The following is a 22,727-nucleotide window of genomic DNA, read 5'->3' as shown; positions in this document are numbered from 1 at the left end:
GAGGCAGAAGCAGGCAGATCTCTTAGAGGCCAGGCTACAAAGGAGTTTGGGAGAGTTGGGGCCACACATAGAAAGCCTGTCTTGAAAAAGAACAAAAACAACAACAACAAAAAACAATAACCTTAACCAACCACTAGCAAACAAACGTGGAACTGGAATATAACAAACGGTAGTTAAGAGCACCAGTTGCTGGGACCACATGTTGGCACACCACCAACTTATCTCCAGTTCCAGGGGATCAAAGGGAGTGTTCTCAACTTTCCTAATTCTTCCACCCCCAGCCATAAAACTGTTCTCATTGATACATGTAACTTTAATTTTGCTATTGTTATGGATCATAATACAAGTATTTGATATCCAAACCCTGTGAATGGTCATTATAACCCTACTGGGGTGAAAACCCACAGGTTGAGAATTTATGCTCTAAGGGCACCCGGCAAGCAAGTGCAGCACAGATGCATACCAAACACCCATAAACATAAAATCAATCTTAAAAGTAACTCAAACAAAAGTGCCAAGTTTCTACTTAAACAAATGTTAAGACTTACTTGCTGAACACCAACAGCAAATGCCTTCAGAAATACTTCAGCGAATTCATTATACTCCTTAGAAACATTCCCAGGGCTTCCATATCTACATGAACATGAATGTGCCCATTATTTCTTTATAATGCTTTAACATCTATATTCAAGCAAAGGCTTGAAAAAATACATTTAAATTACTGTGATGGACAAGAGCATACCTTTCAAAAAGTCTTGCTAAAATATGTAAGGCCCACTTCTTACATTTCCACCAGGGTAACTCTGGTCTATCATCTTCTTCAACTTGAAGTGTTTCCTTTAAAGAGACAATTATTTAGTAATACTGAAGAGACCATGATCTATAAAGAACTTTATTAGGCAAGAATACTCAATTATAAAAATAGAGAACCTAAGCATTCAAAGTTAATGACTAATAAGATATTCATTGAGCCGGGCGGTGGTGGCGCACACCTTTAGTCCCAGCACTCGGGAGGCAGAGGCAGGCAGATCTCTATAAGTTCGAGACCAGCCTGGTCTACAAGAGCTAGTTCCAGGACAGCCTTCAAAACCAGAGAAACCCTGCATTAAAAAACCAAAAATAAATAAATAACATATTCATTGAAAGAATGAACTGGACATAACACATCCATGACATTTTAAGTTTACAAAATGAACATTGCCAAAGAGAACAATGGAAAATTAGGTAAAAGTCACTTTGGAAGTTACCAATAACTAAGCCGTGTGTGTGTGTGTGTGTGTGTGTGTGTGTGTGTGTGTGTGTGTGTGTGTGTGTGTGTGTGTGTCCGTCCGTCCGTCCGTCCGTCCGTCTGTCCATTCCCTGGTCCAGTTCTATCCATTGATATTTTGGAAGAGTAAAAGCATCTGACTGAAAATAACCATTCACAAACGTTTTCACTAAGACTATAATACTCAAAGACTACTTGAGTATCTCTATGAACATGTAAATACATCATACGCAATGGCACTATGTGGGTACAAAGGGTACTAGATGGCAGTGAAAATATACAAATCAAAACCAAACATAAACAAGTATCGTTAATATGTTAAGCAAAAGAAACCACAAATTACTTTTATTAGTTCAAAATGGATAAAACCTACTGTGTAAGAAATGAGAACCTGGATATATGGCTCAATACTACATAGAGAACTTGTTCTACCACAACAAGGAGTTCCAATCCAGCACCCAAGTCAGGCAGCTCACGGACCCCTGTAACTTAAGCTTCAAAGGTCAAATACCCTCTTCTAACCTCCAAACGCACCTTCATGCACAGAGGTACAAACATTAACAGACATTAAAAAAGTGCCAGGCATGGTAGATGTCTGTGCATTCCAGCCAGCCTGGTCTATAAAGTGAGTACTAAGGCTGTTACACAGTGAATACTTGCCTCTAAAACCAAACACACAAAAACAACCAAACCCCTCAACACACAACAAAAACAAGGATGGAAACATATTATGTATCTTATATTTAATATACAGTTGAAAACCATACAAAAGCTAGTACCCTAAGTAGGAAAACTAATTTTTTTACTTACTTTTGGTTTTTCGAGCCAGGGTTTCCGTGTAGCTTTGGAGCCTGTCTTGGAACTCACTCTGTGACCTAAAACTCAGAGTTCCACCTGCCTCTGCCACTGCCTCCCTGAGTGCTGGGACTAATGGCATGAGCCACCCAGCCCAGCCAATCTGTGTACTTCTTTAATCACTTAATGTTTTAAATAAGGTACATTTGTGCCCAGGATACTGATTTTATTTCTAGCATTTGGAAAATCAAAATTAAACAAAATAACAAGAATGTGATCTCATCATCCCATTAATAACAGTATTACTCCATCATAATTATATACCCTCTCATGTAGAAGTTTAAAGTAAAACTCAAGATTTTAATAGATAAGGTGCACAAATACCCCCACCTGCTAGAGAAAGCAAGATTAGAATATTATGGCAGCTGTAAAAATGGTCATGTTTTAAAAGTATAAAAAATATAGTTAGATAACTCAAAGCATTGAAAGAACCAAAGTTGCATACTTAAAAGGAGATAAGTTCTCCGGTATAAGAGTTATATATCAGGGCTGGAAAGATGGCTCAGTTGTAAGAGCACTTGCTGCTATTGCAGAAGACCCAGGATAACTTCCCAGCACACACATGATGACTCAAGCACATGGTATGCAGATATACATTTGGACAAAATATCCATTCATTAACAACAAATTAAGAACTGAAATGAAGCTGGATGATGGTGAAGTACACCTTTAATCTCAGCATTTGGGAGTGAGAGACAGGCAGATTTCTGTGAGTTTTGTGACCAGTCTAGTCTAAAGAGCTAGTTCCAAGACAGCCAGGGCAATACAAAGAAACTCTATATCCAAAAAAAAAAAAGAGAGAGAGAGAGAGAGAGAGAGAGAACTGAAATCAAGTGGAAGAATTAGAATGGATATACATGCAAGCAAGTTATTTTTCTAGAAATAACCTTTGAGCACATAAAGAAACATTTAATCCTGGCACTTGGAGGCAAGGGCAGGTCTTTTTTAGAATTAGAGGGAATCCTTGTCTACAGAGTGAGTTCCAGGACAATCAGGGCTACACAGAAAAAACCTGTCTTGAGAGAGAGGGAAGGGGAGGGAGGGAAGGAAGGAGGAGGTGGGAGGAGGAGAGAGAGAGCGAGAAAGCACACATAAGAACTTACATTAGGTACATCCCTATTCACAACAGTCTTCAAAATTTCCACCCATTCTGTCAGGTTCTGCTGGTTTATCAGCTCCAGGGGTAGTGTATACTAAAAAAAAACAAAAAACTGAAGAGTTAGTATTTTTGAAGTCCCAAGGAAATACCATTTCCTTTTATTCAACAATACCTACCAAAGGGAGTTTGCTCAATCCCTATTTCTACACATTGGTACATAGACTAATATCCTTAGTGAACAATGGCATTTAGTAGGGACATTCTTACTTTATTCAACTTACTAGGATCAAATCTTATTCTTACCTTGAAGGAGAGTTACCACAGATTTCTAGTGAACAAGTTTAGCAATTTAAAGGGAATTCCTCAATCAAGGTCCTAATATTATTTCCCATATTCTCTGTTGTATGTATGTATGTATGTATGTGTGCATTCATTCTTGCAATAGTTAGGATCAAATCTAGGTACTTGTGTATTTCCCCAGCCTCTCTTTTTATAAAGGAAGAATTGCTTAATAAACTTCAATGGTTGCATCTGGAAACATAAATCATGTAATTTAGGATTTCTGTTGATTATGAGACAGGGTCTCATGAATAGTGCTGGTGACCTGTATACCAGGAAAGCCTCAAAACTCCAGCAAACCTTTAGCCTTCTGCCTCTGTGACCCACAGTGCTGGGATTACAGGCATGCACTACCATGCCTGGTCATTTAGTTCAGGATTCCCCCGCCCACAGAGGACATCAGATTTCTGGACTCATAGGGTTGTGAGCAGACGAATAACATGTTACTGGAACTAGCTTCTGAAAAAGCAGCAAGTATTCTTTGTAATCTGCTGTGTTTTTTTTTCAGCTCAAAATGTGCTGGCATTAAAAAAAAAAAAAAAAAAAAAAAAATCTGCCAGGCAGTAGTGGAGCACAACACTCCCAGCACTGGGGGGGGGGGGGAAGCAGCGGCAGGTGGATCTTTGTGAGTTTAAGGACAGCCTGATATACAAACGGAGCTAGTTCCAAGACAGGCTCCAAAGCAATACAGAGAAACCTTGTCTTGGGTGGGTGGGAGGTGTTGTTAATTCGTATGTGTATGAGTTTGTTATCTGCAGTATGTCTATATACCACTTATGTGTCTGGTGTCCCCAGAAGACAGAGAAGGGCATTGATTCCACTGAAACAGGAGTTATAGAAAGCTATAGGATAAGATTTAAGTACTAGGGGTAGTAGAACCTGGGTCCTCTAAAAAAAGCAGCCAATTTCTCAACTGCTGAGCTGGCTCTCCAGCCCAGGAAATGATTTTTTTTTTAAACCTGAAGTTGTTACAAAGTTATAAAATTTAGTTTTTTCAGGTTTTACTAAGAATTCTAAACCCTGAATTCAATCCCCAGCAGCATATAAACTGGGCATAGTTATGCACGGTATGTTGGCCAGGATGATTTGATAATTTCCAAGTTCAACAATTCTCCTGGGTGGTGGACCACAGGTGTACCCAACATGCCTCATTGACTTATGAATACTTAAAGACTGTAAGAAACTTTCACTAATTCTAGCACGAAGTGATGATGCATATTCACAGCTCCATTTTCTCAAGAGACTGAGGCCAGCAGATAATTTGAATTTGTATGTTCAAGACTAGGCTGGGCTCCATTGCAAAACCACCCTCTTGAAAATACTCATTAGTCATACTGGATAGCTATGACTAACTGCCTATTTACAATGTGAGATCTATTAGAATTGCTTGTCTGTAGGAAGCATGCTTGTTTTTTCTTTGGCAACTGTTATTACTAGCAACTTACCTTTCCCTAAAGAGACAGTTCCTTACTATGTAACATAGAATGGCATTAAATGTGCTTCTCTCAATTTTTATCACCTGAAAGGTGGTACTCAGGTACACTCAAGTTCTATTTTTTTCCCTAAGACAAGTTCTTGTGATGTGCTATCCAAATAAGAGTATTATATACCATATAGCCTAAGCTGGCCTCAAACTCATACTTTTCCTGTTTCAGCACCCAGGAACAAGACTAGAAGCACATACTACCCTATTCAGATTTGACTGGCAAATGTAATTATTAACATGAAAGATAAAATTCTTCTTTAATGTGGTAAATGACAGGTAAAGGTACCTGCTGTCAAGCCTGACAACCAAAGTTCAATCCCAGGGCCAGAATGGTGGAAGCAGAGTAGTCTCCCAAGTTTCTCCTCTGACTTCCAGGGGTATGTCATAGCATACACAAAGCCCCTCCCTCCCACACACCAATAAATGTAATAAACATTTCTAAAAAAGTACCTGCACGAGGGCATAAAAGATCTTGAATATCTGCTTTTGAATAAGAACAGACTGGTCAGACTGATCGGAGAGCAGCTGGATAAAGCGATCTTTCAGGAGTGGCAGGAAGTGCTGCATGGCTGCCACTAATGGACTTCGCTCTTCTGGCTTCTTGTACCTGAGGGTAGGAATACAAACTAATTCTGTAAGAGTACAACTCCCATAACTCTGCCCATTTTCACAACTACTAACAACAGTTTCTAATCAAACCAAGGACACTAAGCAGGACAAAATCCTGCTGAGGAAAACAAAAACCACACCCAGCATCAGAGAGGTATTTTAAAAGATTAAGACAAGTGCTCACTTCCAAACCATACATACTGAAAGTGAAATGGTGGGAAGACAGCTAGCTGCCAGGGCTCATGTTTCAGGACTGAAGATTTGTGAAGCATTCCACATTTAAGGGCAGGTGACAGAACAGGTTTTCCTTAAAAGTTGGATTCCTGAGCTCAGTGTGTTGGTTCATATTTTTATTAATCCCAACAGTGGGAGGTAGAGGTAAGCAGATATCAGAATTCCAGGCCAGTGGTAGCTACAAAATTAGACCCTAGTTCTTGTTTGAGTTTTGGATTTTGTAAAGAAAGAAAAAAAAAGTGGCACACTTCTGTAATCCCAGTATAAAGGGGCAAGGCAGAAGGATGGTACAGCACATTGAGAGGAAACCTTGTCTTAACAGCAAAAAACTTGAATTCAATTATCTTACAGAATTTAATGACAACCAAAGTAAACTGTAAAAAATAAAAAATTACCAAGACTAAAGAGATGGTTCAAGCCATAAAATGCTTGCAATGCAAACATAAGGACTTGACTTCATCATAAGTCCAGGTGCAAAGCTATAGGGATAGATGGCTCAGCAGAGCTTTTGCGGAGGACCAGAGTTCAATTTCTAACACCCACATAGTGACTCAAGTGCTGTAACTCCAGTTCCAGGGGATTTGATGCCTTCTGACCTCTGCGAGCTCTTGCACATATGGTGCACACACCCATAAAAATTCAACAAAAAAATTTAAGTGCAGGGCTGGAGAGATGGCTCAGAGGTTAAGAGCACTGGTTACTCTTCCAACGGTCTTGAGTTCAATTCCCAGCAACCACATGGTGGCTCACAGCTATCTGTAATTGGGTCTAGTGCCCTCTTCTGGTGTTGAAGCAGACATGTAAGCAGAGCATTGTAAACACAATAAATAAATCTTTAAAAAAAAAAAAAAAAATTTAAGTGCAGAATATGCATATAATCTATTTACTAGGGAAGTGTAGATAGGAAGAGCGCTGCATCTTTACCAGCTAGCCAGTCTAGTTGAATTAGCAAGTTCCTGTCTTTATTAAGGGGGCTGCAATTGACCTGAGTTCAATTTCTGGAACCAACATGGTGGGGGAAAAAACTTCTATGACCTACACATGCATACTATGCATACTGGTTTGCATGTGCCTTTTTTTTTTTTAAAGTTATATAACAAAAAGAGGCCATGGTTGCCCATACCTTTAATCCAGTGCTCAGGAGGCAAAGGCAGGGGGATCTCTGTGAATCTGAGGCCAGTCTGGTATACAGAGTGAGTTCCAGGACAGCCAGGGTTACACAGAGAAATCCTGTCTCAAAAAACCTATTAGAAAAAGACACTTGCTGTGCACGCCTAACAGCCCAGGTTCCATGCCCAGAACCCACGGTGGGAGGAAAGAACAGACTACTGAAAGTTGTCCTCTGATAATCTACAGGTGTCCTGTAATTCATAGGTGCCCTCCACCAACATTCACACATATACATACATTTAAATACTTTAAAAGATTATCATACTTCTTATTCAATAAAACAGTAATAACAAAGGAAAGAAATTTCTATGGATGAGGGCTGACAACATGGCTCAGAGTAAGGTAAAAGACTGTGCTGCACAAACAAGAGTATCTAAATTTGAATCCGAGCATCCACAAAGTGGGGGGGGGGGGGGCAAGAAAAACCCAGCCATGGCCATACAAATGTAACCAAAGAAGTGCTATGGGGCAGCATGAAGGAGAATTAGAGGTGAGTTCCAGGTTGAGTGTTTCATGGGAATAAGGCAATAGTGATAGAGCAAGATGCCAGACTTCCTCTTCTGGCCTCTGTGCTGTGTACTCCCATTGGCAATATCCACTCTGCACCTGTGGGGCCAAATATCTCATACTGAGGTTCTCAAATATACCAGATACTCAAATACACCAACTGATATTCACATGCTTATAGAAAAAAAACAAAAAAACAAAAACCATGTGAACTCCCAGGTTGGACTACATTAACTACAGACAAAATTCCCTAATAAAGGTAAAAACTCTCCTTCCATCTTCCCAACTCAGTTGGTCACCCACAATAGCTGAAAACTTACATGATAGAATGTCTTTTCTCTTAACTCATGAATCACACTGATTAGACAGGGAGTTGGTTAGCAGTAGTTAATCTAAGCTAGTGGCAATTCAAGTAATTTATGCTATAAATATATCATTATACTGTGAGACCCAAAAGTTTCTGAAAGTATGACATAAGGCAGAGGCAGGTAGATTCTTGTGGTAAGTTAATTGAACTAAATAAAAATAAAAAGCTTAGTACTCAAATCTCCATTCACATACCAAACCAATGAACCATAGCCATAGGAATACATAGAGTTCAATTCTTTTGTCGTAATTTCTTTTTTTCTTGAGACAGGGTTTCTCTGTGCAGTCTTTGATCTCTTGAACTCAAGAGATCTGCCTACCCTTGCTTCCCACGTGCTGGAATTAAAGGTGTGAACCACCACACTTGGTTGAATTTTTTTGTTTTTAAATAAAAAGCCAGTGATTCTTTAATATCCAAAATGCTTACCAAGCAAAGTAATATAGCCAATAAAGTACTTCTCTAACGTACACACAAACCCAACTCTGGATGCTCCGCAGCATTACAAACCAAGTGTGGTGACACCCAGAACTTGTGAAGTTGGAAGCAGGAGGATCAGAAATTCAAAGTCATCCTCTACTATGTAGGAAATGCAAGGCCAGTTCTGTCCCAATTACCAGATCAAAACTATTACCTTAACATCTCACCAGGAATGACCTGAAATTACATTTTATAATAGTTTAGCTAGGCACCAAAAATCTATCCTGAGGATTCCTATGCCATTAGGTATTCCCCTTATTACCAGTTCATGCTTCTGGCTCTCTACCCCCTTTCTCATTTGCTGCTATTATTCAGTAAGATGTGATATAATTTCCTCATCAAATGCTCCTTTTGATCTCCTACAAACAAGCAAACATTGCTTGAAAATAAACTGAAATTTTATATTGTAGTAGCCTCCTCTACATCCCATTTAAAAATCCCTCACATTCTTTCCTGCTAAGGTTATAAGAGAGACTCAAAACCTCTTAATGACACTGCCAACTTATTGTTATTTTTTTTTTTCTGGCTTTAGTCACTCACTTACCAGAACTACTACTGGCACTCTGATAGAAGTTGGAGCGACAGCTGGAACATTCCTTAGCAGGAAGATGGGTAGCTGGTGGGGACACAAGAAAACACCAGTACCAAGGGTGTAAATGGTGTGTTTCATGCCTACTCAGAACAGCACAGTTCTTTGAAATGGGATCCCAAAAGAGTGTCAGAGGCTGCCTACAAGTCCCAGAAAAGAGGGCTCATAGTGATATCTATCTAGCTCTTAGGAATGGAGATCAAGTCACCAATATACTAAATTCTTCCTTTTAATTTTTCCACACCACATCTACCAATTTCACTATTTTGACAACAAGCTTGAATGAAAATCCTTCACCGTTTGGCTTACTACTTTTTTAAAAGAACGCACTTTAAAAAAATTTATGTGTATGAGTGTTTTACCAGCACGATGTATATGTTCTGTGCACCATTTGCATACCTGTGTACTGCCAGAGGATAGAAGACTTCAAATTTCCTGGTTTTGGAGTTAGATGGTTGTGAGCCACCATGTGGATGCTGGGAATCAAACTCAGAGCTAAGGCAATTCTTTGGTCTAAAAATTATTTATATAACTATGATTCATCCAAATATTCAGCAAATTAAGTAGATTAAAGTGAATTTCTCAGACTACACTGACTTAAAAGATCAAGAACTGAGCATAGTGGCATACATAATACTAGCTGTTGGAGGAGCAAATGTACACGAATCAGGAACCCACTGAATAAAGTACTCCATTGCTCAATGCACTCCAATCACCTTCAGACAAGCAGACACTCACAAATCTTAAAAGCTTCCTATCAGTACCTACCGAGGAGCCCCAATTCTAGAGACCGTTTCTGAATAAGTCAAGAACTTTAAACAGAACACTGAGAACAGTAAGTGAGGCAGTTTCTCAGTGGCATTAACAAAAAACAATGTATGTTTAGAATAAGTACCCCCAGCCTATGGGAGGGCTCAACAGGGTAGGTGTCCTTGCATTGAGCCAATCTTCTAAGTTTTTGGCATCTGCATGGCAGAGGGATCCATGCCCCCAGCTTGTCTTGTGGGATACTTCCATATGCACACACAGAAAATTAGTGTAATAAAGAAAAATTCAGAATAAGATTACTACTTCAATAGGAAAATACTAAATTAAGATACAATTCACTAATTTTCTTATACTTATATGTTCAAATTGGTTTAAACTTTTACAATTACTCCCACTTCTCAAAAACTTAACTGGAGTTAGGAGAACACTTACTCATAATTTTTCACAAGCTGATAAAGGCAAAGAAGAATTCCCAACCAACAAGCACTGTTATCAGACTGAAGATAAAATCCAATCTTGTCCACAATGGCAGTCCAGCGGCTTGGGTAGTCGTGTTTGATAATATGATGAATGCACGTAGTAAGCTGTACCCTGAAAGTCAAAATGCAGCAGTAAAGAAGAAACCTAATCGAAATAGCACTTTGGTAACTCAAACAATGGCAAAATGGTTGTTTCAACAAAGCCTAATTTCAAATAATCCATCAGGTATTTAGATGCACATAAAATACAGATAATACAATATAACTCACTCAGCAACAACTACTTCTTCCTACCAATTTAAAAGATAACCCAGCATGGCAGTGGTATCAAAACCCTTTAATCCCAGGACTCAGGAGGAAGAGGCAAGCAAGAAGATCTTTGTGAGTTCAAGGCAGCATGGGCTACAGAGCTGTTTCCAGGACAACTAAGACTACACAAAGAAACGCTTTTTGGAAAAACAGAACAAATAACTAAAAACCATTACCCAACTGGTGGTGGTGGTGCATGTCTTTAATCCCAGCACTCAAAAGGCAGACAGGCAGATCTCTGTGAGTTTGAGGCCAGCCTGGTCTACAAAGCTAGTTCCAGGGCAGGCACCAAAGCTACACAGAGAAACCCTGTCTCAAAAAACCAAAGGAAAAAAAAGTAACCCAGTTGCCATCCAAGCAAGCCTGATTGCACACATATATACTCCCAGCAAGGAGGAAGTAGATGGCAGGAGGATCATGTACTTGAGGCCAGTCTGAGATACACAAGGTCTAGTTCCAAAAAGCCTTTTCATTGCAAAAAATAACAAGTATACAAACATTTGCAAAGTTAAAGATGGTGGCACATACTCATTTCTCAGGGAAAGTTTAGAATTCAAGACTAGCCTGGAGTATTTCTAGATTAACAGGACTCTTCGAAAGACCCAAAAGTTCAGAGTCAAAGATGACTTGTAAAAGCCATAAGGACCTGAATTTGGTCTTCCAAAACCCATAGATAAAGCTAGGTGCAGCACTGTACAAGTGTATAATCCTGTGCTAGGAAGACAGAAAGGAGGATCCCTGGATCTTGCTGACAAGCCAGTCTAGACAATCAACAAAATCTCAAAAATCAGGCAGAAAACAATTAGATAGCCTGATCAATTTGCACTCCTATAAAATAAGAGTGCTTGCTAGCCAGGAACACTGTAAACCCACTTGGAAGGCAAGTGGATCTTTTTGAGCTCAATCAAAGCCAGTTTGATACAGAATGTTCCAGGCCAGACAGGGTAGTGATAAGTGCACTTGACTTCCACGAGCAGGCCTTATTTCAATGCCTACTCTGCAGAGAAGGTGTAAAACTTCCAAAATCAACCTATAAAACTTTGAGATCGAATTCTGCAATTTTTCTTTCCCTCTATCTTTCTTATCCTTTCTCAGTACAGGAACAAAAAGTTGGGACAACTTGTTTGTTAAGTATTCTACTACTGAGCTACATCCTCAGTACCTGTCTCAAAAGAGACAGGGACTTACTGCTGGTATAAACTAACCATCATCCCACCCCAGCCTCTGAAATGCTTACTGCAGCCATATACTGCACACATCAGGCTCTAAAATTTTCTTTACTCTTTTGTCTAATTGCACTGTTCCACAAGTTTTATATAAAAGATTTAAGCCTTGGCTTTATAAACGTGACACTGAACGCATTCTATGACATCATGTGCAGTAACTGTATGCTATAAAAATGGCAGGTCGAGTGGTTTTAATACTATAACTCAGACAGCTCTCTGTGAGTTCAAGACCAGCCTTGTCTATAAAATGAGACCCTGTCTTCCAAAAAAAAAAAAGGGAGGAGGGCTCTGAAAAAGAAAATTTAAAATAGACAAAACATATATTATAACAATGGGCAAATTTTAATATACCTGATAAGCTCAGGTGAATGGATAATGGCTTCTACAATGTTTTCTCGAATGCAATGTCGGTCCTCTTCTGGAATTGTGTATGGGGATATGTCCCCTGGTGTGGCTTCCCGATCAGGCCAATACTGTGTTATCATATTTTTCAAATAAATAACACCTAAAATACAGACCATTCATAAAGTAATGTTTATTGTAAAAACAGTGAAAATACCTCTTGGGAATATCAGTATTACAAAGGGATTCTTTTGTAAGCAAATTAATAGCCAATTATTTCAAGTCAATAACCAAAACACACATTTAACATTCAGTTGCAGGCATTAGGCACAAAATTATTAAACATACACCCCAAGAGAATCCAGCAAATAAATATAGTATACCAAAATCAATTTCTAAATAAAACCCTTAAGCACCAAACTAACACATACAGTTCTAAAGACAGGGCATGGTGTAGCATGCCTTTAACCCCAGAACTTGGGAGGCATACGCAGATGATCTCTGTGAGTTTGAGGCCAGCCTGGTCTACAAAGCATGTAACAGGACAGCTAGGGCTACATAGAGAAATCCTATCTCAAAAATCAAAAATACAGTTTCTACATGAACATGACAAAATGTTTTATAGGAAAAACCAAAGTATGTAAAGGTTCTCAAGTGTCTAAATTGAGTATTTCTATTCATATTACTTCATGAGAAAATTTGCTGTGCTCAAAAACCATAGATAATGACCCGCTGCCAGCCACCATACTGACGCCTTTGCACATTGCTATCTGACAGTTAACAAGCTTATGATGCAGCGTGATGTATATCACTAACAACACTTTTTTATCAGCTATCTGGGAAATGTGGATTACAAATGTGAAACATGAAACTGATCCCTAAATTGTAAGAAACTGACTTTTTTGATTGGTAAATTCCACTGCAGTCCTACACCATTTAAATAAAGGTGACTGAATCTTAAAAATGTACTACTTAACCCTCCCCCACCCCAAGTCAGGGTTTCTCTGTGTAGCTTTGTAGACCAGGCTGGCCTTGAACTCAGAGAGATCCACCTGCCATTGCCTCCCAGAGTGCTGAAATTAAAGGCATTCACCACCATCGTCCAGCAAATACTTAATCTTAAGGTATTAAAACAAAACAAAACAAAACAAAAAACCCTAAACTATATCTACAATAAAAGACATGGAACTGGCATATTCTAGATTAACAAATACTATATACATGTGGGTTACACCAATATACAAAAAATGAAAAATAAATAAATCTCAAATTTCCCTTTAAATCCTCCCAAATATCAAGAAAGTTGCTATTTCTAGACACACCAAAAGTAAATGAATTCTCACAGAAGGAAATTACTGAAGGGGCACCCACAATACTTTTGTATTTCACTAACATACCTTTCAATCAATATATTTTTATCTGTACATTCCAAGAAATAATTTAAGAAACTTGCCTGCCTGTCTCACAGGTAAGTCCAGTTGTTCGGACATAGTAATCTGGAGCAGTGTTGAAACAAAATTCAGAGACTTGTGTGCCTACAAACAAGCAAACAAAATAAAGACTTTAAATTTCTGTAGATGAACGTATTTTATTTAGAGGCAGTCTCACTATATAGCCCAGGTAAGTCTTGAACTCACCATCCTCCTTCCTCAGCCTTCTCAGTGCTGGGATTACTGGTGTACAAAGGCTATTTTATGTAAGATTATTGTTTATAAACGCTGACTCCCTGAAATGACTGCATTCCACACCTTTAATCTCAACTCTCAAAGAAGCACTCACATGGAGGAGGCATGAAAAATCAGGAGTGAGCCTCACAACCATTCCCTAACCAATTCCAGGGGATCACACATCTTCTTATAGTCTCCAAAGACACTGCACACATGTAGGACACTATACACATAAAATAAAAACAATTAATAAAATAATTATTGGAGCCGGGCATGGTTGCCCACATCTTTAACTCCAGCACTTCGGAGGCAGAGGCAGGCAGATAGCTTTGAGTTTAAGGCCAGACTAGTCTACAGAGTTCCAGGACAGCCAGAGCTGTTACAGAGAAACTCAGTATCAAAACAAAACAAAAAATACAAAAATATGAACTATAACGAGGTTAAGTATTTTCAGTTACCACAGTAGTAGAACCAAAACCAGACAGCCTTTTCACTATATCCATCTTGCTCTAATCAAATAACAGTAATATGTACATGTTGAGACCAAAGAGCCCACTTTAGAGTTATCATTAAGGTGCCACTGACAGATTTTTACATATATATGTATATATGTGTATGTGTGTGTATACATATACACACACATTCCACAGATGATTTTCTTTTAAATTGTTTTATGTATAAGGTGGTTTTACCTGCATATATGTCCTGTGCCCCTAGAGGCCAGATGAAGTCATATGATTCCCTTGGAGAGAGCAACCTTTACCATTTCTCTAGCCTGTTTTTATAATTTTTTTGTTTTGTTTTTTTTGTTTTTTGAGACTGAGTTTCTCCCAGGGTTTCTCCATATTGCTTTGGAGGTTGTCCTGGAACTCGCTCTGTAAACCAGGCTGGCCTTGAACTTACAGAGATCCGCCTGCCTCTGCCTCCCAAGTGCTGGAATTAAAGGTGTGTGCCACCAACACTGGCTCTTTATAATTTTTTAATTAAATGATGACTTTATACTATTGGTTATGCCAGAAGATCTTTTAGATCTTTACAATGCTGCCAGTAAGTTCTTGTCTCATAACCAAAGTATTCAGAGTTTTTCTCCCAAATTCTCAATAGTATTCTTGGTAATAAATGTTATGAGGGCTGGAGCAGCTGCTCATGAGTTAAGAGCACTGGCTTCCAGAGGACCCAGATTCAATTCCTAGCATCCACATGGCAGCTCACACCTATCTGTAACTCCTGTTCTATCCAGGTTATCTGACTCCCTCACATAGATACCCATGCAGGCTGAATACCAATGTACATAAAAGGAAAAAAAAAAAAAGAAAAAAGAAAAGAAAAAGAAATGTTAAGGTGGGCGTTGGTGGCTCTCTGAGTTTGAAGCCAGCCTGGTCCAAAGCCACAGAGAAACCCTGTCTCGAAAAACAAAATACAGAAAGAAAAAAAGAAAAAAAAAAATGCTATGAATTTTCTAGGTGTGATGGACATAAGGAGTTCAAGGTCATTCTCAGCCATGTGGCCACTTCAAAACTATTCTAGAGTACTGTCTCAAAACAAGTTTGAGGGAACACACCTGTTATTCTAGCACTTGGGATATTAAGACAGGAGGATCACTTCAAACTCAAGGGCAGCCCAGTATTCATGCAGTAGACCTGATACAAATGAACATGCTGTTTTCAACACATAGGCAACTCTGGTCTCTCAAAAACAAGGATCCTGATTAATTTCTAGACACACCAAATTATGCAACAAATGGGTCATTAATTTGTCCCTTTTCTGGCTGACATGAACTTAAAGGGATCTCCCAGCCTCTGCCTCACAAGTACTGACTTAACACTTTTTAAGTCCTTCACAATTCATGGGCAAAAGGAATACTGGAATTGAACCTAGGGCCTCACACATTCCAGCACCTTTCAAGTACTTTAATAAACAAAAATCAGGCATCCTTCTCCAGGTTCTAGCCCAGTAAATGGACATAACTAGAAAAACAAACATGGCAGTTCTTTTTCATAAGGCTCCTAGCTCCAAATCTTCAAATGTGAGTACATATCCTGCAGTAGCTGAAGACACCAGGAAAGTAGAAAGGGACCATTATTGGGAAAAGGAGGTTAACAGAGAAGGGAATAACAGAGTCTAAGTGATCTAATCTAAGAAATGAGAAAAGTAGGGACTCTAATTAGGGAATGGGGAGGGAAATATATGCAGAAGGAGAGGAGGGTAAAAACAAAGTAAAGATACCCAAACAAAGACATGGGGAGGGGGAGGAGAGCCGGGTGCTAGAGAGATGGCTAAGAGGTTAAGAGCACTGGCTACTCTTTCTGAGTTCAATTCCCAGCAACCACATTGTGGCTAACAACCACCTGTAACTTAAGGAAGCAGGGGGGGTGGTGGACTATGCCTTTAGTCCCAGTACTCAGAAGGCAGACAGGCGGATCTCTGTGAGTTCAAGGACAGATTGATCTACAGTGTTCCAGGACAGGCTCCAAAGCTACAGAGAAACCCTGTCTCAAAAAGAAAAAAAGAACCTGCAATACATTAAGTCTGTGTATAAATATACATATATAATTTAAACCAAACTCTTATCTGGGCTTCCTCCCACAGCCAAAGACCATCCAACAAAACCTCAACACCAGGCCTGAAAACATCCCCCACCCACCCCACCCCTGGACAAGGTTTCTCCTTGTAGCCCTGGCTGTCCTAGAAATAACTCCATAAACCCGGCTAACCTTGAACTAAAAGATCAGCCTTTCTTTGCCTCCCCTGTGCTGGGATTAAAGGTGTGTGCTACCACCACACCTAGTAGTGAAAAGTAACTGCTTGAGGCAACTATCTCAGGACTCAATAGTTTAAAACACAAAATATTTATCAATTCCAAATCCATTTACTTTGTCTTATATCAGCCTGGATTACAGACTAAAATCTACCATTGCAATCCAAATGTTATTTGCCACATAATAAGCACTCAAGATTCCCATCTAAATACTTGTTAAATACTGTCTACTGGCTGGGCAGTGGTGGCACATGCCTTTAGTCCCAACACTCAGGAGGCAGAGGCAGGAGGATCTCTGTGAGTTCAAGACCAGCCTGGTCTACAGAGCTAGTTCCAGGACAGCTAGACAGCTAGGGCTGTTACACAAGAGAACCCTATCTCAAAAAAAAAAAAAAAAAAAAAAAAAAAAAAAGCTAAAACGCTCATGTTAATTCCCACAAATTGTCTTCTATATCTACATACAAACATATTACAGATACATAACACATACACTACATAAAAACATAATTTTTCCCAATTAAAGAAAGAACCAGAGCTATTATATGGCATTCAATGTAATTTATACATAACAAATTTGTATTTTTAAAATTGTATGTTTTAGTGTTACGCCTGCATGTATGTCTGAGTGACGGTGTCAGATCCCCTGGAACAGACAGTTAACAAGAGAGGTGGGAGCTGTCATGTGGGAGCTGGGAATTGAACCAGGATCCTCTGAGAAAACAGATTAGTGCTCTTAGCCAAGGAGCCATCTCTCCAGTCCCCTCATCCATCCATCCATCCATCCATCCATCCATCCATCCATCCATCCATCCATCCATCGAGTGATTGACAGAATTTTACTTTTTAGCCCAGGCTGACCAGGAACACTGCAACTTGCTACAATCCTTTCTCAGCTTCCTGGGGTGCTGCGCTCCAATGCCTGACCAAAAACCTATTTTAAAGATTTAAAAATGAGTGCTCTAAAAAAAAAAAAAGAAAGAAAGAAAGAAAGAAAGAAAGTATTCTAGACTGGAGTGATGGCTCAGTGGTTGGTTAAGAACACTGCTGCTCTTCCACAGGATTCCAGAGTTCAAACCCCAACACCTACATTGTATCTCAAAGCCATCCATAATTCTAGTTCTAGAGAATATAATGTCCTCTTCTGGCCTCCAAAGATATCAAAAACATGTTACAGACATATATACTATCAAAACACCCATACACATAAAATAAACCTCTCTCTTTTTTTGTTTTTTTAGACAAGGTTTCTCTTTGTAGACCTGCCTGTCCTAAAACTCACTCTAGACCAGACTGGTAAGGCACACACTGCCCCTACCACCACCACCCTGTAAAATAATTTTTTAAAAAGTGTTCTTTCGTTTAAGTTTATTTTATATGTGTATGATAAGTGTTCTGCCTACATATATGTGTACCATATGATCCCAAGTGCCTGAGGAGGTCAGAAGAGGGCCAGATTCACTGAAACCAAACCTGGATCCTCTGGAAGAGCAACATGGGTTAATTACTGAGCCATCTCTCCTCTTTCCAGCCCAAATGAATGTTAACACTTCTATTTAGGTTCTTCTGTCTTGAATTCAACAAATACTTCCTGTGTCTATTATGTGCTATCAATAATGCTATGTCATAGTGATGTGTCCAAAGAATCATTTCTACTGAGGGTAGAAGGACTAAAGTAGTAAACTAAGGTAAGAAACAAACTCTAGACCTCTTAAACTTGTATAGCAGGTGGGATATGCAGTTCAAATAACTTGGAGGACTTACTGATGCCACTTCCCTAGATTTTTACATACACCACTTCCTTAAACCATACAACACAATGGCAGATACTATTTCATTATACACATAAGGAAACCAACACTCAGAAGGTTCTACCACCTAGAACTCAACCTCATGTATATAGATGGAAAGCATTTAGGGAGAAAAATGCACCTGTACTGTATATACAGACTTTTTTTTTTTTTTTTTCTGAGACAGGGTTCCCTGTGTTGTACCCCTAGCAGTCCTGGAATTTGCTCTGTAGACAAGGCTGGCCTAAGAGATCCTCCTGCATCTGCTTCCCAAGTTCTGGGCCTATACCACCACTTCCCTGCTTTTTCCTTAAAACAATACTGTACAACAGCCGTTTACAGAGCATTTACAATGCACTGCACATTATAGGTAATTAAATATTTAAAGTACAGGGGTCTAATGATTTAAACTCAGTAGGACTCAGGCTAATTATGTAAATATTATTCCATTTTACATTTCACTGGAGGATACACTGTTGCCTAGTAGGAAAGACTATAAAGTATTTTGAATTTTAAATTAATTATGTGTGTGTGTGTATGTATGTATGTATGTATGTGCGTGCCACAGCACACACATGAACATCAGCACATATGAGGACAAACTGCCAGATTTAGTTTTCTACCACTTGAGTGATTTGAAAAACACTATCTAGGCTAGACATAGTGGTACCATACTTGTAATCCCAGCTCTCAGGAATCTGAGGCTAGCCTAGACTACAAAGAGCCCATGTTTCAAAAAGAAAAAAGGAAGTAAAAATTACACACCCTAAACAGTCATTAGTTTCCCAATCTAATGTCATTTTTTAATTTTAGTCATACATGATATAAAAATAACTCAAATATCCTTTAAGTATAGATGATATTCATGAGAACTAACCTTTATAAAACAAGGGTAGGCAGATAGGAATGTAGTTGGAAAATGGGGAGTCCTCCATGATAAAGAGATATTTTAAAAGTGACAAAGGGTCCAGAGCTAAGCACACAAGCTCAGTAGCAAAAGTACTGCCATATTTACAAACTGAAAACTTTGAAAAGCTGGGCACAGTAGGGAGATTTCTTGCACTCAAGGCCAGTCAGGTTGACAGAGCAAATCCCAGACTTGCCAGGAACTTAGTGAGGCTCAAGCACCCACCTCAAAAATAAATAAATAAATAAAACAAAAAATAAAAATGCTAAAGACATCTACAGTTTTTAGACAATGATTACCCCAATGGTGAGGGGAACTCATTCATCTATCTAAAATCTTTTAACATGAGGAATTCTGACTGTTTAAGGAGTAAAAAGAGCTTTTTAATGAGTGGATGATAAATTGTACACCTTACCATATTAAAAGCAAAAGCCTCTCAAAAGCAAGATGTTCTGTTCTCATTCTTCATGATACATTTGGAATGTTTCTCCTAAATCAGGGCAAATATTCTAAAAGTTATCTTAGCAAAATTACTTGAAAATCTAAATGTAGTAGCTGAAAGACATAAGAAAAATAGAGCTAAAAATCACAGAAATACAGGCCAGATAATACATTTTCTTTGGCAGAAAAGATTATCAGTGTTTACTGTTCCAAGGCATTCCAGAACAACAGATCAATGGCTGAGTAAAAAAGGATCTGATTGCTATTTTGATTATTTGTTTATCTTTTAAAGCCTAACTTGTGAAATACTTTCTCCAGATCTTTAGTATGTGAGTGCACATAAGTAGACATGCAAAACTGGATGTGCTGGTACATGGGCTAGGAAGGCCAAGGCAGAAAGATTACCCAGGAATGTGAGACAAGCTTGGGCTAAAGAGTGAAACCCTGTCTGAAAATAAAACAAAACCTAGAAATACAGTAACTGTTCACAGAATCCCAACTTTGAAGAAAGCATTATTATCCAATTTTATGAAAGAGAAATCAAATCTTTTAAGAAACAATTTTATGAGTCACATGAATTCATGACAGAAATACTTAAGACAAAACTTTCAGATTTTTTTAGGTTTACTTTGGAGATAGAATCTTACTCTATAGCCCAGGAAGGGTTCAAACTCCTGGGCAGTCCCTACTGCCCTAAGCCTCCCAAGTGCTAGGATTATAGGTGTGACCCAAAGCTTGGTTTTCTAGACTATTAAACATTCATAAGCAAAATAATAGTCATTATAAGGAAGGTCCATATAAAGCACAAGAACCCCCTAACTCTTTGTGTGATTTAATAACATTGTAAAAGGACAAACTGTTTTAAATCCCAATGTAAGCTCTTGCCAAGGTGACTTTGGGTCTAAAAATTTAGCACTATGATCCTTTAGAATGAGTCTCACTTACATATAAAATACTTACCTTTTCATTTTGAAATAATTCAATTTATCTGAACTGTGGGTGGTTTGGTGGAACTGTAAATTCCTTGAGGGCAGGAATATCTAGCACAGCACTCTAACCTTTAGATGCTTAATTAGTTTCCCTGAAAGTCAATGCTTTAAAAATTTCTTTAAACAGGTTTCTTTTTACATTAAGACACACACACACACACACACAAAACGTCAGACTCGGTGGTATACCAAGTGACAGATGCTCTATAGAGTTCTCATGAACCTCCTAAATTCTTACTAATACATAAAACTGCAAAGTTCAGAAAGAAAGAATAATGAAATAAATCAGTACAGTAGAATACCCATGTAACACTACTGTTTTCCAAGGGGAACTCCCCAAAACACGTGGGAGAGAAAACCAACTCTCCGCAAATTAGGAAAGATCTATAGGCGGACTTCTTTTATCTCACTTGACCATCGCAGCAACCCTGCGGCCTAATTCCATGAATGAGTAAAACTCAGGATCAGGAGAGGTTAAAGGACTTGCCCCAAGGTCACTCCAGGAATCGGTGAGGGAACTATACCTAGAAGGTCGCACTTCTTCTGACCCTTCCACTACATCATTCCGTCTCCCAACTGTGGCACTCTGACAGACAGTACGAGAGCTGGGAACGCACTGTGTAACCCGCACTACCCAGCCCTACCAAGGAGGCGCAGGCTTACATCTGAAATCTGTCCCTAGCAGTTCACGGGCGAGAACTAAGTTGTACCCGACATGCATGTCACTGATCCGCCTAGAGCGAAGACCAGGCTGACAGCGCAGCACCCAGTGGACCGGCTAGCCTTCCCAGGACCCCCGACATCCAAGGCGCCGGCGAGACTGGTCTGGGACGCGTCTGTACGCCCTCCCAGTGAGTTTCGCCCCCTCCCGGGAGCAAGGAACAAGCTGGGAGTGAGCCAGAGGGCGGCGGGCCACCCGAGCCGACCATGTGTCCACACCGTCACGCCCGCCTAGCCCGGCCGGCTCCTCACACCCAGACCGCAGCCAGAGGCCCACTCGGGAGCCGACCAAGAGGCGGCCTGGGCGCCGGAGCCCCACAGCGAGGAACCCGAGCCTGGCACGGAGGGCAGATCTCCGCCCCACCCCTTCAAAAGGACCTGTCGGCGACTCGGTCCGAGGCTCCCGGCCAGGCCGGAAGGCTCGGCCTGCCGGTCCACCAGCCCGCAGCAGCCGCTAGCCGGCCGTCCTTACTTCATTGAGCTGGCGCTCAGCGGCCTCGCGCAGGGCTGGGTCCATGGTGCCCCGTAGGGCCTCGATGATGGTGTTGGGATCCATCGCCGCGCAGTCGGCCAAACCCGGGACACCGGTGCTACTGAGCCAGAAATAGCGCCACTCACTGCGCACATGGACCGGCCGCGCTCCGCAGCGGCAACCGGCGCGAAAGGAAAGAGAAGCGCCAAGGCCCCGGATAGAACCTTCTCGCCTCGGCGTGGAGGCGGGAGATGCTCCGGCCACTTCCTGTCAGAGCACCCGCGGAGCACCTTGGGAGATGTAGTCCGCAAAGGCAGGCACGGCCCACGTGGCTGACTCCAGTGGAACAGTCCAGCTATTGAAATGGAAAATGTTCAAATTACACACAAAGAAAAGTAAAACACTTACAAAGATTTATATGATATCCCTAAAGGACATCAAGCAATGTGAGTTGAAATTCGTTGTTACTGTATAATTAAAAGAAACTTCTGTTTCGTTTTTCAAGATGAGACTTGCTTTGTAGCCCAAGATGACCTGAACTTGCCACTGTCTCAACCTCCCAAGTGGAACTTTCTGAAAAATGATTTGAGATGTATTTCTTTTTTTATTTGTTTGTTTTGTTTTGTTTTCCAGACAGGGTTCCTCTGTAGCTTTGGAGCCTGCCCTGGAAGGTGCACTGTAGACCAAGCTGTCCTCGAACTCACAGAGATCAGCCTGCCTCTGTCTGAGTGCTGGGATTAAAGTCGTGCTTGAGATTTCACTCTGATTCAGTAATCTCATTTGTGAAGCTTTACCCTAAGGAAACAGTCTGATACAAAAGATCAAATGTACAGGGTGGTGGTGGCTGCAGCGGCACAATGCCC

General features: G+C 40.0%; 1 protein-coding gene across 1 annotated transcript in view; it reads right to left on the bottom strand.

The window, feature by feature from the left end:
* Ipo7 (importin 7) overlaps positions 1-22,105 on the bottom strand; it is a 39,865-nt gene extending 17,760 nt beyond the window's left edge. Inside the window, exons 1-8 of the mRNA XM_051192664.1 lie at positions 21,865-22,105; positions 13,577-13,658; positions 12,133-12,286; positions 10,200-10,358; positions 5,497-5,653; positions 3,226-3,315; positions 743-837; positions 549-633 (exon numbers count right to left, since the gene is read on the bottom strand). Of these exons, the coding sequence (XP_051048621.1) occupies positions 549-633; positions 743-837; positions 3,226-3,315; positions 5,497-5,653; positions 10,200-10,358; positions 12,133-12,286; positions 13,577-13,658; positions 21,865-21,948 (906 nt within the window). The 5' untranslated portion in view covers positions 21,949-22,105. The remainder of the gene's footprint in view (positions 1-548; positions 634-742; positions 838-3,225; positions 3,316-5,496; positions 5,654-10,199; positions 10,359-12,132; positions 12,287-13,576; positions 13,659-21,864) is intronic.
* Positions 22,106-22,727: the final 622 nt, after the last annotated feature.

The sequence above is a fragment of the Phodopus roborovskii genome, unplaced genomic scaffold (genome assembly GCF_943737965.1).
Source record: "Phodopus roborovskii unplaced genomic scaffold, PHOROB, whole genome shotgun sequence".
Taxonomy (NCBI): Eukaryota; Metazoa; Chordata; class Mammalia; order Rodentia; family Cricetidae; genus Phodopus; species Phodopus roborovskii.
The sequence above is the reverse complement of the archived record's forward strand: the minus strand, read 5'-3'. Positions and strand labels throughout refer to the sequence as shown.